The sequence below is a fragment of the Calonectris borealis genome, chromosome 2 (assembly GCF_964195595.1).
Source record: "Calonectris borealis chromosome 2, bCalBor7.hap1.2, whole genome shotgun sequence".
Lineage (NCBI taxonomy): Eukaryota > Metazoa > Chordata > Aves > Procellariiformes > Procellariidae > Calonectris > Calonectris borealis.
The window spans coordinates 132,985,693-133,005,261 of record NC_134313.1 but is presented as its reverse complement, the minus strand read 5'-3'; the positions used below and the strand labels follow the sequence as shown (position 1 = coordinate 133,005,261).

Genomic DNA, 19,569 nt, shown 5'->3' with positions numbered 1-19,569 from the left:
GCATACACCAATGGGGTTCTTTAATATTCACAAGTGTACCATAACCACGTCTCCTCTCACTTTTTATACGTTGTGGCCATGACCCTAAAAAATAGGTGATGCTTCATTTATTGCTCATGTCTCTGCATACTGCTGCTAATGCTAGCGACTGTGTATTTTGTACTTGTATTTGGAAATCTCTGTGACCTTGGTCACACCAGGCTGAAGAAACCTGTCTTGCAAGCCTGTGCCCAGGTGATTAATTTCAACAAACAGGTTGCTTATAAGAGTGTAATTACTCACTTGTGCAAATGGCAGGATGGGTGCACTGACCTGTATTAGACACATTGTAGTATACACCTCCCCATCGGTTCATTTTCACTGTTAATCAGAGGACTGAAAACCTTGCAACATTTAGACAGCTTGAGGTTGAAGGCTGAAATGTCACTTTTAAAAGAGGGTTAAAAAGGTCGCGCAGCTGCAAATAATAATAGCCCAATGAAAATCAGATTCTTACTGCAGCCCACTTCAAGAATAACATTGAAACAGGAAACAAGCCTGCTTGATGTTTTTACCAGTAAGGCAGTAAGATTACTGCTGAGTTTAAAAAGGGGGAGAGAGAGAGACAGAAAGGAGCTTTCTTGGTGTTAGTTGTTAGAACTATTTTTCTGATTCAGAAAGGATGATCATGGGGCTCTGCAAAATCTCCTTGAGGAGCCCGAGGACGTAGGGTACTTCCCTCTGGATGCTGCTGAGAGGGGATGTAGTTTGTCGCTGTGTTCTGAGGGTGGTTTGCTTTCTTTTGTTTGCTTTTTATTTCTTTGTTATGTTCTTGCATTCCTCACTGTGGGCTTCAGTTTTATTAATTATAATAAAAAATGTTTAGAAGTATCTTATGCAGAAATCAAGGAATAGAAGAAAATCTTGGCTTGCTGCAGAACTTTTTGTTTCTCTTCCATGTGACATGGCTTGGAGAAGTCTTTCTATGTTTCTTCTATATTTTTGCTTATTTATTTTTCTAATTAGAATACCTTAACTTCTGCTAAGCAGAGTGATATTTCAGGAGAATGGCAGGCTACAGCAGTGTAGCAGATTTCCTCACATGTATTCTGCCAATAAGGCTCTTTACATGGTCACAATAGGGCAATAAATGCTGACAGATGTTGTTAACATGTCTATTAAAATTCAGTCCCCTTTTCTGCTGCATAATGCACTCATGCCTATTGTTAATAATATCAGAACTAATGCTGACATATCAATATTAGTGCTTGCTTATATTTATAATCCTTGTTTGTTTCTTCGAAGGGGTCACAAAGTTGCAATAAATTAAGCTATTGGTAACAGAAATAAAAAATTCAGGCCTGAGCAATTTTTTAACTTTTCAGTCATCATAGATTTGCCTGATATTCTTCATGCACATTAATTGCGGCAGTCATATGTAGTACTATGAAAGGTGCATGAGTGTAACTTGAATTTTTAAGATCCCAAAGGTTAATAAGCACCTTAACTTAGATGGAAAGGTTGCTGTGATTTATTTTTATTAGGTGAAGTCGAAGTGTTGCCATTGGTTGCGTGATTTCCTTCACGTATGCTGAACCACCTGCACACACTGTGGAAAAAGGAGACTTGAGTTGTGTGGCCCAGCAACACGCATGAGCTGCGTGAAGTGAACTGTGTGCCAGAGGCTGTGTACGACTGAAGGATGGGAGATGCACGCCTGCATCTTGAAAAGGGTGCTGTGCAAACTGTGCTGTGCACAACCAAAAAACCTCTGTTGCTGAGAGCTCCCATCCTGCTGCAAACCTGGGGTGAGATTCTGCGTTGCTTGTGCGTCCGCGGCTCTTGCGGAGTTCAGCAGGAATGGGGGACGCAGGAGGTTTACACTCACAGCCCAGATTTTCAGCTGCTTGTTTCTAGTCAACGTTCAAGCATAAAGCTTGAATTACTGCCGTAAGATAGCCAGGCACCGGACACCCTCGCAAAAATTGTAGGCAGTAGGCAGCTTCTTTTACTCATTTACTATTGTGAGAGAGTCAATAGTAGTACAGTCTCAACTGCAGTGATAGCATCACACGTAAATACGAATTCTGCATGGTGCAATTTGTCTTGAGGGCATTGTACTATCTGGTAACATGTTATATGGGTCAAGTTATGCTAGACAGTATCCTGGAGGGCACACATGATATAGCTATTCTGAATTATTACTTTTTTTTTTTTTTTTTTAAGTTTAGCGTCTGCAAACGGTCTGCAAAGAGCGATTCTCGTGGGAACCAGCAGTTGCTTGTACATTTGTGGTAAACGACTAGACGTTGAATCTGAGACCTTTTCAAAGTACTGAGAATAAAACCCAAGTCCATGTTTTCCTGCAGTCGATCCCCACGCTCAGGGTTCTGGTCCTCATTGAGTATGTTACTTCGGTGTTTACTCCGTGCTTATTTATCTAGTAACCTTGAGAATCATTTAATTGTATCAGAGCATGTACTGATGGATTTAGGGACTAAAGCTCAAGCTCAGGGTGGGGAGGGCAGTTTCACACTTGCAATACTCAATAAGAAAACAAACTCCAAATAATTCCTGGTAATGTTTTGAAATTCACTTGGACACTTGGGACCAGAATTGTTACTCTCTTGTTTTCTTTAACTGAGTCTCATCCGTTGTTCTGCTGTTGAAAATGCAGTTGTCACTCTCCCCTGAGGAGGGGAGAAAGGGGTAAGAGAAACCTTTGGCAGCGCTTCAGTTGCAGGAGTAATTGAGATATCAGATAAAGCCTTTCATTATCCACACGTACCTTTTTTTTTTTTTTCTTCTTTTTTTCTTTCTGTGAAAAGGTCTTTAGGAAAGACAACATCCCGGGGTCACATCCCATAAATAGAGGTGGATTTAAAAATCAAACTTAGCTGGAGGTTTTTGTTTTGTTTTCGCGGGGGTTTGTTTGTTTAGTCAGTTACCTCTCTGCTGCTTGTTTCTTTCAGACAGGATAGCATAATTCAGAGCATTTTTATTGCTTCACCTCTGAAGAGCTTGTCTATGCACAGTCTGGAACCGAAATAACTGAAATTAGAAGTAATTTAACACCTTTAGTTATTTTAGTATAAGCCTTTATGCGAACATACTCTTTCATTTCTGATTATGAGTATCCTATTTCAGTTTAACATAGCTGTAAGTTAAATCAAAACAGGATATGAATAATCTTAAAGGAGTAAATTAGGTACAATTTTAGTTATTTCAGTTCTAGCCTAGCCTCGTGTAGATAGATAGGTTATTCCTGGGTTAGGGTCCTTCTTGACACCTGATTGTATTTGGTGCAATAAATCACTTGTCTCAGGCCAGATATTGGTAGAGATGTCCACATCAAGAAAATTGGTTGATGCTAATTATCACCTTTAGGGGGTAGTGTCCTTGTGGAGGTTAACAGGCAAATAAAAATACAAATTCTTCACTTCTGGGTGCTGCTTCTGGGAATGAGGGGAGTCAGGTAAAGGGTGCTCTGCTGCCTTTTTTTTTTCTTTTTTTTTTAGGTCACAAGTAGGAAAATATCCTGTCAGGCTAATGCTGTCCACCAGAATGAATTTTAGTTAAAAAAAAAAAGTTATCATCCAAAAGTTTTGGGTTTTTTTTTTTTTTTTGAGAACTTAGGGCACTGAAAATAATTGCTGTAAGTACAGGTCGATGGCTGATGTAAGTACTGGCTGATGTTCAGGTTAACGGTGTATTTATTGTTTGCAGAGGATGGTAGCAACTCTTCTGAAAATAAAGCTTTTCTAACAAGTGTAAGTGTGGTAAAGATATTCCTAATAATAGGAAGCAATGAACTGTAGGGTTGAGTAATTTTAGCACTTGTCCTTCTGCAGATTTTTGTAGTTTTAAAATAAAATTCTGCTTCTCCACCAAGATATTTCTCTTTGTTTTATGAAAAAATTACACAAACACAGCTCAGGTATTTGTCTAAGCGGGGCTGTGGTGAGGCTGAATTTTAAGGCATTTGAGGCATAATGTAAGCCGAAGTCATACGTTGTGCTTTAAGGTGGGTCAGCTACTATATTCTAGCTTGTAATGCCAGTTGTACCAACAGGCTCAAAACATTTCCGAAAGAAGGGACTTATTTATTTTACATCTTAGAATGTTACTGAAAAATGATGATGCTGGTCAGGGACACTGCCGTAACATTGACCCAAATTCAGCTGCGTTACTGCATTCTGAGGGCAAATGTTTCCTCCTTCAGTTTTATTCCAAACCCGGGAGCTCTCCCCCAGGCTTTAGTTCAAGGTTACAGGACTGGAACTGCTACGGGGAAGCTGCAGTTGTAGGCAAAACTTCACCTCTCAAACTCCTGAGTTGGCCTTTTAAAAGATTGGGATGCACAGTTATCTTGTGTGTATAGAGAGCGTGTACTAATGTATTTAAGATATTAATATCGAACAGTATGGATGAAGAACTTCAAAAAGTGGGTTCCTTCTCAGAGGTAACCTAGACGTCTGGTTTTAATGTTGTTCAGCAGGAACTGAAAAAGGAAAGGTAAAAACCCTTAATTCGAGATATTTCTGAGCAGACACGGTCTTATCTAATAACAACACTGAACATATGCTTTTTTCTGAGGCAGATTTCTACTGTGAAAGCTTAATGGTGGTTTTTTTTTTCCTTCCTTCAAAGTAATATGTGCTCAGGAAGGAATAATAAGAACTTAGACTGTAGGGAGCCTGCTGAATATTAGCAAATTTAGTACTCTGAGGAGGAAAACGTTGTTCTGGTCCGTTTTGGGAGTTTGAAATAAAAGCACAAACCGTGACGATTGTATGTTGCATGTATGTGTGAAGTTTAGAATGTATATATTCATAGGTTCCCTTTCTTTCCCCCTCCCCCTTTTAACATGTAGATTTATGAGGAATCAAAGATGAACTTGGAGCAGGAGAGGCCTTTTGTCTGCAGTGCCCCAGGCTGCTCACAGGTGAGTGGAGTCAGCGGTGATATTAATTGAGTCCTCAGCACTAGCTCTGGCTTGTATAATGCCTCCTGATATATTAACACATGTCTAATAATAATATGTGTGTTGGGTGTTTTTTTTTTTTCCAAGTCCTTCCTCCTCCTCAATTCCCTCCTTACCCCACAAGATATTATTACAAAATATTTAAAGCAAATACAACAGCCAGTCAAAAGTGAGTTGGTAAAAGTGCTTGTCAGGCTGCTTCTGTGCCTTCCCTCATCCCCAAGCCTAATGTTTCAAGCCAGGTACTGCAAATTCCTTTAGTGGCTAGCAAGAGAGGACACACTAGGCAGGACGCATTATTTGTCTGTCTTCTGCTTAGGTGTACGATGGAATATAATATGTTTCCTATTGGATGTGGTAACCCTTCTGATTTTTTTTTTTTTAATACTTAAATACCATGATATCTTACTAGTTTTTTTATTTTTTTTAAATCTTTGTGACAACTTCCTACTAAATATTCTCTATAGAAAATGCAGCCTGTAGATAAATTTTGCCCCAGGATGTACATTTGGGATTCCTGTTGATTGGTGATCTGCCATGTCTCTCTGAGGGTATGATCTGACCTGTAAGATTAGATGTTTAATGATCTTAAAAAACCTGAAGAGACAAGGATTTTACCTGCTGAGATTTGGAATTGGGATTTTTGTGTTTTTTTGATGATTTTGCAGTGGTGAGGGAAGTTCCCCCCCATGCAGCGATGAGGGAAGTTCCAGGTGTGGCACTTCCGACCCTAATTCGGTTTTAGTGACAAGGGTTTGTGAGTAAAATCTTCAGGCAAGGGCATCTTTTGGGCTTTTGCCACAGCCTTCCATTATGCATCTGTTTTAAGTGATTTAGCTTACCCATTTCCCAGAGTCCTCCTCTCTTATGAGGGTAATATTTCCCTGCTTTAAGTGTATGTTGGGAGTTTTCAGCTGGCTAATATTTTTACAACCCTTTAGGTTCTTCTGGTGGAACGATGGGTGGCTGTTGCTGGAGTGTAGGTGTTGATTTTGCCAAGAGCTGAAATAAGGAAAGGGAGAAGCCTGAGATCTGGTTAACAACTGGCCGAGCAGCTTTGCTGTTTCACTAAGTGGGAGCCTTTCTGTGGGTGTCAGAGTGCATCTTTTGGGTTGTCCCTCTGATCGAGGATTTGTCACTTCAGATCACCACATGCAGAGTTAAACTTCCAGCATTCTGTCACAGAGGTAGAATAAAAGTATCTGACTTTTATAGTCAAGTTTCATTTACCTTTTTGTTGACTCTTAAAACTAACTTCCACTCAGATCAGTGGACTTGAGTGTTTTCATGTCAGCTATTAATTAATTTCCTCAGTGGAGGGGAAGCTGATCCAAACAAGCTCATTTAGGTGTTCAGAGAACAGGTTTGGTTGTTGTGCTGTTACAATTTGGAAAGACAAGCAATGTAGGTGTGACTCCATCTTAAAAACCATTTAATTTCCCGTTTCAAAACATGACCTCCGTTCACTGTTCAAATGAGGACTTGACAGAAGTGCATAGCGTAGCGCTGCTATCCAGCTCAGCTGTCTGGGGACTGGCTTCTCTATCAGCCAGTGCAGATGTGTATTGAGGGCCGAGGGAGTTGACCTTCTGCCCAAGGAAGAAAGTAGACTTACAAAAAAGACAGAGAAGTCTGGGCTGGAGGAATAGCTTCTCCTCAGTTGCCCCATGCCCTCTTTAAGCTGGCTGATTTCACCCTGAAGACAGAGCGTGGCGTCCGTGAAGGAAAATCCATTTCCACGAGAACAAAACGTGTTTTTTTCCCCTCACAATTTCATTGAGCAAGGTCTTTTCACATATTCCCTTTGTTCTTAACATAAATTTCTAGTGCTGCATTTCTTCCAGATGAGTAAGCAATGAACCAGGATTTCACAGTGAGGAAAAGGTCTTTGGTTTTTGTTCTTTTTTTCTCAGAGAATTCATTCCCATTATTTATGCTGCTTTGTCTATGGGCTTAGAGAGATTCTCAGAAGGTGTAACATACTGCAACTATTTATACTATAGCCACAAGCAAAGTCACTTAGCCAAGAATATACTGTGTTGAAAGCAATAAGTCACTTTAACTCTGTTGTTGCCAGTTTTTTACAGTCTCCTATGTACCTGTTGCTTTAAAAAGCTGCTTTTAAAATTTATTTTTTTTCCTCAAGCTCTGGTGATACAACTTTTGGCCTTTGCTAGTCCTGAAATAAACCCTGTTAAAAGTGTGACAGTAGTTTGTAGCAAAGGTCTGTGTATGCACCTTCTGGTGAAGGAAACTTCACAGAAGCAGTCTGCTCTTAGAGCCCAAGTGTGCAAGTGCTTGAACATTTATTCAAGCTTGTCTCTTCTTTGTCTTGTTCAAAAGAAGCTATTTGTTGTAGAAGTCTGTTATCAGACTGTAAAACAAACTTAGCACACTGATTAGTTTCTTACAAAGCACATTTCTCCACCTTCTCTGCTTGACAAAGGAAAAGAATTTCGTTTAGTATCATAAAGGGTCATAAATAGTTGTTATATACTAAGCACCACTACATTGCCACTTTGAATCAAGCCAAAGTATTAGAGGTTTCCAGAATTAAAGATGCATTTTGCCTGAATACTTTTGGATAGGGAAAGGCTGGCTTAGTTGATTATTTTTATTGCCGTTCAGCAGATATAGGTTGCAGAAAGACACAAAAGCAGAAAAATCCAGTAAAGTGATTTAAGATATGCGGCATTACTTTGCGTTTGCCGTGGGCTAAGAGCATACACAACAGCAGTTATTGCAGATCCTCAGGCACGTGGTGACTTGTGAGGCTGTGGTAGCTGGAGCGGGTGTCTGAGACCCTTAGAATCCAAAACTTGGTCTGCAACTTTTTCAAGCAAATGCATGACACCTTGCGGTTTGCAACCCCAGAGAGCACTGCAGCAAATACGTTTCTAAGTAGAGTACAGCTATTTGTTACTCATACTCACTTGCATTTTCAAATATTCTATTTCCTGTGCCATTTGGACACATTTCTAGCTGGATACATTTCTTTCTCTCTCTTATTTTTGAAATTCTGTCCAATGCCAAAAGTTTATTAGAGAATTAAATTCTTCTTCTTTTTTTTTTTTCTCTCTCTTCCTCTCTCTCTCTCTGTGTTTGCCTGACAGCGTTTTCCAACAGAGGATCATCTGATGATTCACAGGCACAAACATGAAATGACTTTGAAGTTTCCTTCAATAAAAACAGATAATATGTTATCAGGTAAGAAGACACGAATTCAAGAGTCAAGATAACTATTCAGATGATGTTGAAAGCATGACTCCTGCTGGAAAGCTACTGGCAAAATACCTCCAAGATTGGTTTTAAAAAATTAAATAACAGCTCCAATTAAATAACAAGTAGAGATGTAATAAGCTAGAATGCATATCTTTGAACAAAAAGACAGTTGCCATTTTTATGCCTTCCCACAGGTTTGGCATGAGAGGGAGAGAAATTGTTGAACCTCAGCCATGCTGGCAGCTCTATCGCTGACTCCCGTGTCAACATGCCAGTGAAATATAGGCACTTAAGCGCATGTCACCTGGGAGCCCAGCAGTGAGCGTGTTAATGAAGTGCATTTGTACTGTTCCTATAAGACTCTCTATTTAAGTTTGACAGGCTCACTTCAGCGACTGTAACAGGCCACGTTGTATGAGTCACCTTTATGGTGGCTCAGGACCTGCCCACTGTAAATAGCCGTAACTGGAAAGGTAAACCAGCGCGTAATATCCAGTACTCTTTCCCCCTAAAGTTAACCATCTCTCTCTGCACTTCCCCTGTCATACACAGAAGTTATTTCGTATTATGTGCAATGACATCCTTTAGTTTCTTACGTAGTTTTTTCATACTCTTGTCTGAGTAACCACACATCGGTGGCTACCTGGCATTCAGTGAGTGCTGGGTAAGGTCAAGCTCGCCTTAATCTTACCACTTCTCTCCTCTCCTATTCCCTTTCCTATTGTGTATTCCTTGGGCTATAGTAATGGATTATTAAGAATAATATCACTGGGATTTTTCAGGTTGCAAAGTAATAGTAGAAGAAAACCTGTGATGCAAATGTGCGTGTGGATGTTAACCAGTGTTTGATATTTATCTTTTGAAATGGGCTTCTTCAAGGTAAATTGTGCCATTTTAGGTGCAAATATATCATGATTAAAGGGTCTCCAGCAGACTACGTCTTTTATGGATAAACCGTTTCCATTTTTATGAAAATCATAATTGGGTAGCAATTGCTTGCAAATATTTGATTTAGGCTTTTTTTTTTTTTGGTTGGGACTTTAGGCACCAGTGAGAAATCAGACAGACCTTGTCCCAAATAGAATTTATTTTTCTCTTACACTTGAAAATGCCATAGTGGACTAAGTTTAGAAAGGAACAGTACACAGCACGTTGAAGAGTAGAGCTTGTAAAGTGCCTGCACGCCAGCTATGCCTGCAGAATCCTGTGTTTGCAAGCACGAGTGAGAAAATGCTGCTCTTGCACTTGGCTGTGTCCTCTGGCAGTGAAACTGCTCGAAGACATCAGTACTATGGGCACATTCACCCTGTGAAAGTGCTGGCTTTTGTTAGAACTTTCTGTTTGGCAAGATTTTTGCTCGAGGGCAGTTTCTAAGGAGTATATTCTGTCATCAGGAGTCCCCTGAGTAGAGTAGCTCCGTTTATGTTTGGTAACTTCTATGAGATAGCTGTCCTGCTCCTTCAGTGGGTTGCTTTCCCAGGCAAAACGCTCTGACTGGCTTCCACCACTACCACCAGTAGTGGGGCCCCTAGACCTCCAGTTAGCCAACTAAGTAAATAGAAATGCAGAATTTTGTGGCCAGAAAGGCTCCAAGATTGCTTCTGAGGGACGTATTCTTTGTGCTTTGTGTATGACGATCCTCTGTAGGAATGAAAGTGTAAAAACCTGCACGTGTTCTCAAAGACTGCGGCAAACATGCCTGACCATAATGGCCTGGCAACCTGGTGCTGCTGTGTATGATTTTTCTTTTTGTGTTCATTTGGTGGATTTGTTTGGCATTTTGCAGTCCTTAGTTTGGAAGCATCATAGATCATCTACTCTCTGCAGAGAGACATTGAAAAATAGTTGTTTCATTACCCACCTAAACCCTGGGGAAATCTAAATACCTTAAAGTTTAAGATGTTTTATTCTTAGATTTCATAATGAAAAATTAATGATATATGGGGAAAAGAGACAGACTTTTCTCTTAGACATTTGTCTTCATGTCTTCCTTCTCGATTTTTGCTTATTTGACTTTTTTTTTTTTAAATTGTTGCTGTCATCAGTAGGTTCAAAGAATTGCAGCAGCAATTGCCCTATAATAAGCCAGGTGCAGTGTTAGTGTGTGGTGGAGTTTTTTTTGTCTTTTTATTAAGGTGCCTAGAAGTCAGACTTTCTCCTTTTTTCCAGTATGTTGTATACTACCTTTTAATGTGTTGTATTTGAATCCATTCATTATTGGTAATTAGTTATGCAAAATAATGGGCTGTATGCTTTCAGGTAGCCATTAGAATTATCTACGTTGTTTCCAGAGATAGCTAATACCCAGTCTGGGGTCAGTATAGTATCAGTAATATTTGACACACACTAAGCATGTCTTCTATAAACTATTATTGGAGGTGGGCGCTAAAATTGTAGGGCTGTTGGTCTTGGACCAATACAACATCTTAGAAACTGAGCAAAATATGACTTGGGAAGTAGGAACTTGTTTCTTGTGTGAAATCTGTGCTGAGTTCTGAAATACCAATTTGTAAGTGAGAGGTAAAGTTATGTTATGTGTTGTTACGTAGGTGGGGTCAGTGTTTAATAAACAAGGTTCTGACACCTGGCGGAAATTATGGGTGCTATGCTGGTTTATCATGCATGTCCAGCTAAGAGCTTCCTGGTTATCAACTAGCTCCACTATATTTGCTCAAATTTTTTTATGCTGGCTGAGGAAGAACAAGTCTTATTAAATCCAGTGACACCTAAACTAATTCAGAAACTCCAGGTACATACATGCACTAAATAGCTTTGTGTTCTCTGACTTATAATTGGAAGGGAAGTTCGCTAAAGGCATTGCATGAAAATGCAACTGATCCTTTTATTGGATAATTTGACATTCATTTAAAAAGACAGAAAAAAGACTGTAATGTTATTTGCTCCTTTTTGTGTATGTATTTTATTTTTGTTTGTTAGAAAGCCTTGTTGTGAGTACGGATAGAGAGTCATTGACGGTTTCCATTTCCATCTATCTTAGCCAAAAAAGAGCTGTTTGAGATAACACAGAATATCTTGTGTAAGTTTTGCATGCTGGTCATCACTGCAGGAAACTTTGCAGTTAGGTTGCCTGACATAGACGTCATCTCTGCTGTTGTGCTACCTAAACATTGCATTGCTTTGAAACTCTGTAGTTTGTTCTGTGTCAAAGCTTTTGTTACTTTAACACCGAAATATTAACGTCCATGGGACAGATTGTTCCCTCCAGGTAAGTACTAAAAGTGAACTGAACTTTGGGAGTTGGGGACACTGAGATTCCTGTGGTATCAAATTTGGGAAGGGAAAGAGTGACACCTTACCGTCGTCGGAGCAGGGGAAGTCCTTCCAAAAGTGCTGCTAGCAGATACAGGAGAGGCCAGGATTATCTGTATAAAAGACCTTGTTTCTTCCTGATTCTATTTACTGAAATTCGATCCTCTAGATTTTTGGTGGTAAAGCCCACTGTGGAGATACAGTCTCCTCTAGATGAAAAAGGGAATGTGCTAAAGGTAGTGCAAATGTGTTACTTTTCCCAGGTAATGCCTGTGTCAGTGAGGTACCTTACAGCATCCTTGGTTGGCTTGATTTTTTTTCTCCTTGTGGTTTACACAGGGAGGTTTATCTAGGCATGAATTTTGTGGAGTGCAAAATGATTGGATATATGGAAAAGTAATTTTGTTTGACTTCTTGTTCACTTCTGTGTCCCTTGCTTTACCAAATACCGAAATGAAAAAAGTCTTCTAAAATTCAACTGGTCAGGTTTTGAGTGACCACAAGAGATTATAGATGTGTTGTACCCAATATGTGTACCCCCACAGAAAGTCCAACCAGTGCTTTAAACAGTGAATCTTTAAGCAGTAAAGTTCTTGGGAGCCCTCCTCTGCGAGCCCCTGGGCGAGGGCAGTTCCACCGATATGACTGGGCGCACCGCTTCCTCCTCTTCTCTTCCATCACCTGCCTGAGGTGTCGTGACCTTGAGCTTGGTGCACGTGGGAAGTAACCTGCCAAATCAATGAAGAAACCTTCTTGAATTTCTCTGGACATTCCTCTTTCCTTGTGGCCGCTTGACGGGCAGCCCTTCAAATTTCAGTGCTAGGCCTATTACTCTGACTTTGTTATCATTGTGTGAAAGTATAACATGGGTAAGTATGTAACTTCAACAGAGCCCACAGCTGAACAAGCCAAATGCCTGTTATTACTGCACATCAGACTAAACTTTTTTTTTTTTTTAAAAAAGAAAGATGAAGAATCAAGTTACACACTTTGGAGCTGTGCTGTTAGATATCTCTTGCTGAATCTGAATTTTTTTTTTTTTTTCCAAAATGAAAGCTTGTTTCACATAACTGTCCTTTGGTTCTCCAGTTTTTTCTTAACTGGTGCCATGCTTTAAAGTTTTCATTCGTGCTTTGAAGGATGAAACTCTGGGATCCAAGGTAGTTTTACAAAATGCATTCAGATAAACTCTCCATATAGCAAGCTAATGTGGCACTTCCTGGGCTGTTGTTTTGAAAGCAATATATCGAGACTGAGTGTCCCTTCTGAGACTATTATTTCAGTAATTACAAAAAAAACCCCAAACCAAACAACAACAATATTTGCATAGCCAAACATAATGAATATATAATGGGATCTCTTTACTGAAGACTTCAAATTTCCCATTGCCTTATAGCATATATTTTTCAATTAGACTGGAGAATCAGGCATCATTTCAGACACTGAGGACAGGTTTTCAAAATGGTCAGCAGCAAAAATATATTCAGTATCTCAGGTTCTGGTCAGAATCTGATTGCTGAGTGCTTCTGAAGTCCTCTCCTGTAAAATACAGTAGGTTGACTTGGGATCTGCACAGGTGAGACCATCTGATCTTGCTCTGGGGCTTTTATGTTGTCCACTTTTGAAGTTTATTTAAACTTAATGTTTCTTGCAGCCTTTCTGGCATGATTATTCACCTGAGTAATAGGCTGAATGAAATATTTATTGCCTAGTTTGAAGCTTGACAGGTTCTGTGTTCAACCTGGTGGTGAAGGCGAGATAGAAATAACTTCCTAAGTAGTTGTCAGATGACACAGGTTCACCTGTGAAGTGACAGTTGGCCAGAGGTAGATGCCTCAAAGCATGGTAAACTACTTCTGGTAGAAGTTGGGGCTGGAAAGATTTTACATGCTGAGCAATGGGACTGGGTTGGGATGGCTGGTCAGTATAAAAGCCAGATACCTAGGGTTAACCCAGACAGACCTGTAGCCCAAGCTGCCCAGTTCAAAATGCAGCTTGGGCCATTATAGTCCTGGGTTGTGTGGCCAACAGCATGCTGACATGCTTCCTACAGTAACGCCTGTCCTCAGCAGGAATGCTGAGAGTGGTAATAGCTCTGTCTGAGTTTTGGTTCAGATGGGTCTGGCACATCCAGTTGCTGAAGTACAACAAATCAGAGCCCTGTTCTCAGTGAGCCTGCAATAGTTCTGGGTGCTGGTGATAGCAACAAAAGGTTTGTTTGTACCAACAGGGAACAGTGAGGTCAGGCACAAGCTGTTGGAACTATTAATGCATTTTTAAGTGCTGAGAATTAGGAATATTTTATTAATTCTGGGAGACCTGAATGTGTAACTTATGCTAGGGTCTCCTTTGTGATATCACTCTCAATTAAAACACAAGGGCTTGCCTAGTAAAAGGATTACTGTGGTGTTGAGAGTAACGTCTTCTAATAGTTTGCCCACTTCCTGAGGGAGAACTGGTGTTTTGCAGGGGCAAAATAGTTGGTTGCCTCAGGAGCAAAGAAAGCCCACTGGACTTGGTAGCCCTGAAGTCCTGAAACCAGTGGGTGCAGTGTCTGTGCTATGTAAAGTCTCAACGTTTTAAAGTCTGGATCTTTATCAGTTCTGCTCTCATCAAACACAGTGGTTTCGTGGACTTCTGGTTTCTATGAATGTTGAAGGATGAAGTATTATAAGGTAGAAAGGCAGCTCTTGGTTTACATCTGGCTGAACCGGCTTCCGCAAGGTATGTGGATGGAGTTTAGGCTGGGTGGTGGGTGGTGTTCCCTGCTCCCCCCTCCTGATTGGGAGGAGAGGAGGGCTGTCTGTTTTAACAAATTCTTATTCTGAATTCTTGCCAGTCCAATTTCTGGATTGTAGAAACTGCAGTAACCATATGGGGAGACTGAGGTAGTAATTTAAGATCACCATGTCAATATGTAGGTGTTGTAAATAGTGTCATGAATCTATATCAGCTTTGACGCTTCAGATAATGAAGTAGTTAATTGGAAGGATCCACTGTAGGCAACACAACACGTGATTATCTCAGACTGCTTGTGGTGCAGAAGATACACTTTCAGCACATGCAGAGAAAAGCCGATGAGGCCTTTGTGCATTTGAAGTTACATTCTTGCTTTGGGTTGCTTGTTTTCACTGTTAAAATGGATTTACTTCACTGAGAAAACTTTTTTTTTTGTGTGTGTGTCTGTCTAACATCCATGGAATAGATGCTGAACAGATCAGGAACTTCAGCTGCACGTGCCTGATCACCGCCTTGTTACCCATTAAGTTGCCTCTGACCTAATGTAGCCTGTTGTAGTAATGCCTGGTTTCTGGATCAGCTGTGTACCTTGATGAAAAATAACAAGACCTTATCTATGTTAGTGTATTCTCTTCTGCCCTACCCCTCAAATTCTGGGCTCAAGCAACTCTGAAAAAAAACAGGATTTTTTATTTTAGTGAAAGTGGTGCCACCAACTTCTTTATGAAACCCTAGTTTCTCATCTTGGTCATGAAATTGATACCTTGCTTATTTGATATGGATATACCACTTCTGAAAAGAAAACATTTCCTGTATTTGCCTCACATTCAAATACTAACGTGCCCTTTATGTCCAGGAAGGCTTGGCAACAATTATCTTTGTTTTTCTACAAAGCAACCGTGTTGTTCCCTAAAGTAGTATTTAATCCCTTTTGGAAATAAATTCTATTTCTCCTGCTTTTTAGTGCATTTAATTTCCAGCACAAATTCCAGTCCAGGGGCCAAAGACAAACTCTGGTGTAAAACTACTGAGTTCAGTGAGGTTACCCAAGAGATTAGTTTGGCACTACTTATTTAGGATATGGACCTGTAAAGTGCTGAGTGTCCTCAGCTCCCATCAATGTCAGCACCTCATTGACTCGGCTTCTTGTGCTGAGTTCTTGCAAGATTCTTGGAAGGTCTTCTGTTTCTGACTCTGGTAATACGGTAGTTAGCTGTGAAAACTAATAGATAAATATGTGTGCATTCCCAACACTTGAGTTTTGTTTCCTTTAAGCTCACAAGTATGATGCTCAAGCCAAAAGAAATAAAGCAGCATTTTAACATTAAGGACTTGCTTTTTATGTTACATCAATATGTTCCATCAGAAATATAAATGCAAGGGAGTGTGTTTGCCCTTAAATTACTTGAGAAGGTAAAGCCTGTAGGACCACACCTGATACAGGTGGAAATTGGCCTCAGCTGGTTTTATAATGGAAGAGGCTAATCCTCCCCCTTAATTTCCAAGTGGAAACTGTGTTTGCTTTTGTATGCATTCCTTTTATGCTGCCTCTTGTTTAGGGGTCGCTGTGTGTTTCTGTGCAGATCATGTAAAGTTGATTGTGTCTGGTAACTGTTCCCCATAAGGGGGAAATATTAGAACTTGACCCAGCTTAGCTAGGTGCAAGAAACCAAATTTTTCTTCCAGAACTCACTGAAGCGGGAAGCTGTTTTCTGAGGTCAGAATTGGCCCAATATGGGCAACTGAGATTAGTATGACAGAGTTTTCATTCTTTAAAGATGAATTTCAAACAATAGGATAGTTGTCAATGACTCTGCAGGAAATTATTTTTGAAGAGAGTGAGTCCAATCTTTCTATAAAATTAGGTACTACAAAGCAGCTTGAGCTGGAATGGGGGCTTGGGCAGAAGAAACTAACGTGCAAGAGAGGATTTTAAATTTTTTTTTTTTTTTAAATGTGTGTAGAGCTGATAGGACAGTATGGATTCTCCCTTGCTTTTGCTAATACAGTTCTGTACTGTAATTTTGGGGGCATGGGAAGCTGAGGTGGAATAGTTAAGAACATGCCTCAGAATGAATGGAGCTGCCTCAGAGCTGACTTTTGAGGAGTCCTTGGTTCCCAAGTTTGGGCTTGATTTTTCACTTCCTAAAGGAAGGCTAGGCAAGGTCATCACTGAAACAACTGAGTCCACAAGGCAATTGAGCTTGTCTCTCTTGCACGTTTTTGAAAAGAAGGCTGAAAACCTTGTACCTTCTTGAGTCCCCCCTGCCTGTGGCATTAAAGAGAATCCTGTCCTTTCCTGAATTATTTTTGAGAGGGCAAAAAATTCCTAGAGATGAACGCATGCATTAAAAATCTTTTGACTCAAAATCCCGTGGTTTATATGTATTATCAACACTTTTAGGTATAAAACACATGAGGATGCTTCTTTGTGGTCAAAGTTTAACATTTCGCATCTTTTCTCTATGTCGTTTTGCTCCTCCTTCAAAATTTGTGTTAGAAGCAGAACTTCTTGCCGTGGCTAACTTCATGCGTGTTGCAAAGTATGTGTGTTTGAGGTGGTTTTCAAAGTATCTTTGAGGTGGTTTTCAAGCACTTGAAGGCATTAATTAGTGCGTATCTGCAGCAGTTACCTGCGTGCCATGGTGTAAATGTGCATTATCATATGCACTGTGCATTGTTTTGCATGCACCTATTATTGGAGGTTTATAGACAGTGACAATGACCATTTGCACACGTTAAGGATATGCGCTTATGTTATGTGCCCTGTGAAAACCTGGCCTGTTGTCTTTCTGGTGGAATGATGACTGCTGCCTGTTTTCGGACACCGTTGGCAAGCACTGCCTGCCTGCAGCGCATAGTGTCAAAATTCAGTGCTGTGTGGTTTGTTTTTAATGATGGTGTGGTAGGGGTGGGAAGGCATGGAGAGGTTTGCTAGAACCTCTCTGTTCCTGGAAGACTATTTGTCTCCCTCTCCTTTTAATATTAAATACCAATGATAATTTCTTGTCATGTTCTCAGATCAGACTCCTACACCAACACGCTTTCTGAAGAACTGTGAGGAAGTGGGCCTCTTCAACGACATCGATTGCTCCCTAGAGCACGAATTTAGGAAGGCACAAGAAGAAGAGAACAACAAAAGGGTGAGTGTGAACATACTGAACCCTTCCTCCCCTTTTGGTTCCTTGAAACGTTAAAGGACACTGTGTGAAAGCAGACTACTACTACCTGGTAGTAACCTTTTGGTTAGAAACTAGGTGGCACTGTAAGTTGTGACATGCTTTTTAAACTATTGAAACAGTTGACAAAAATAAAACCTCCAAACCAACAAAAAACCAGCATTAAATTTCCAAAAGTGTGTAACTGTGTTTGCCAGGGTTTGATTCCAAGTCTCTGCTTTTAAGTAAACTGTAACACAAACCACACACCTCTTGAGGGAGAGGCTTGGGAAAATTATATCATCTTTGAAGTGAGGATTGCAAACTTGCTCAAATACATTACAGGGAAATGTGGATTACGAAGGGGCATTTACTTTAAAAAAAAAAAAAAGTTTAGCTCTTTCCTCCACAACACGATGGGCCCCTGGAATTATTTATCATCATTATCAGCTTTATCGTGTTTCTGTATTTCTCATAAAGTATTCATGTTGAAGGGGGAAACTTTAACTTTTAATACCTAGTAGATAATGTATCCCATTTCCAATTAGTATTCTTTTAGTCTCAGTATTTGTAGGTTTTGATTGAATTATATAGGCCACTTTGTATGGGGTTAAGTGTACTCCTGTGCCCAAAGGTTGTTAGAGGGTTTTGAGGGATCCTAAAGAGCTGTTAAAATTTTCAAGGAATTGTAAAAGAGCTTAATGCACTACAGAGGCCAGCAAGAGGTAATGCGTGAAATTTTAACTTTTCAAATAAGATCCAAGGTTCTGGTTACTTTTGAGAACTAAAACACATGAGTAATGTGGGGCTTCGTACAGGAGCATATCGCTCCCTGCAGCCCTCCAACAACCTGCCCAATGCCTCCCCTTCACAACGTTCCCTTTTGTGCCTCTCTTTTCCCCTCTCCCATTTCTGCAGCTCTTGGAAATTCTTGTGTAATGTGTCCTCTGCCATAGGAGTTCCCTAGTTATTGAACACTGTGTTATTTGGTGTAGTTCTCATGGTAATCTCTATTTGTCTGATTTGAACATTAACCGGGACCATAGACTAAAAGTAGGAAAAGGCGGCCACGAAGCAGCTACGGTGCTGAAGCCAGAGGGCACTTCTCCTTAGCTTGCCTCAGCATTATTTTGCCTTTCAGAGTGTCTGTGCCGCCAGTTGCAAGGGCTTCCTCTATAGGTACTCTTTCTTATAGCTGCTGTATTGTGTCATTTGCTTTGCCTGTTGGTGATTGCTGTCCCACTCAAAATTCATACATGCGAGGTATACGTGTGGGCCTGGGGCTCGTGAAATCCGGAGGTAGAATCATAGAATCGTAGAATCATACAGGTTGGAAAAGACCTCTAAGATCATCGTGTCCAACCGTCAACCCAACACACCATGTCCACTAAACCATGTCCCTAAGCGCCACATCTACACGTCTTTTAAATACTTCCAGGGATGGTGACTCCACCACTTCCCTGGGCAGCCTGGTCCAAGGCCTGACCACTCTTTCAGTAAAGAAGTTTCTCCTAATGTCCAATCTAAACCTCCCCTGGTGCAACTTGAGGCCATTTCCTCTCGTCCTATCGCTAGTTACTTGGCAGAAGAGACCAACACCCACCTCACTACAACCTCCTTCCAGGTAGTTGTAGAGCGCGATGAGGTCTCCCCTCAGCCTCCTCTTCTCCAGACTAAACAACCCCAGTTCCCTCAGCCGCTCCTCATAAGGCTTGTGCTCCAGGCCCTTCACCAGCTTCGTTGCCCTCCTCTGGACACGCTCCAGCACCTCCATGTCCTTCTTGTAGTGAGGGGCCCAAAACTGAACACAGGATTCGAGGTGCGGCCTCACCAGTGCCAAGTACAGGGGCATGATCACCTCCCTGCTCCTGCTGGCCACACTGCTTCTGATACAGGCCAGGATGCCGTTGGCCTTCTTGGCCACCTGGGCACACTGCCGGCTCATGTTCAGCCGGCTGTCAGTCAGCACCCCCAGGTCCTTTTCCTCTGGGCAGCTTTCCAGCCACTCTTCCCCAAGCCTGTAGCGTTGCCTGGGGTTGTTGTGGCCGAAGTGCAGGACCCGGCACTTGGCCTTGTTGAACCTCATACAGTTGGCCTCAGCCCATGGATCCAGCCTGTCCAGGTCCCTCTGCAGAGCCTTCCTACCCTCCAGCAGATCAACACTCCCGCCCAGCTTGGTGTCGTCTGCAAACTTACTGAGGGAGCACTCGATCCCCT

The 19,569-nt window shown here is 41.0% G+C and overlaps 1 protein-coding gene across 1 annotated transcript in view; it reads left to right on the top strand.

Moving 5' to 3' along the window:
• The first annotated feature begins 544 nt into the window (after window positions 1–544).
• Window positions 545–19,569, top strand: part of CREB5 (cAMP responsive element binding protein 5) — a 219,689-nt gene continuing 200,664 nt past the window's right edge. Inside the window, exons 1-4 of the mRNA XM_075143491.1 lie at window positions 545–556; window positions 4,853–4,924; window positions 8,077–8,170; window positions 17,216–17,337. Coding sequence (XP_074999592.1) covers window positions 545–556; window positions 4,853–4,924; window positions 8,077–8,170; window positions 17,216–17,337 — 300 coding nt within the window. The remainder of the gene's footprint in view (window positions 557–4,852; window positions 4,925–8,076; window positions 8,171–17,215; window positions 17,338–19,569) is intronic.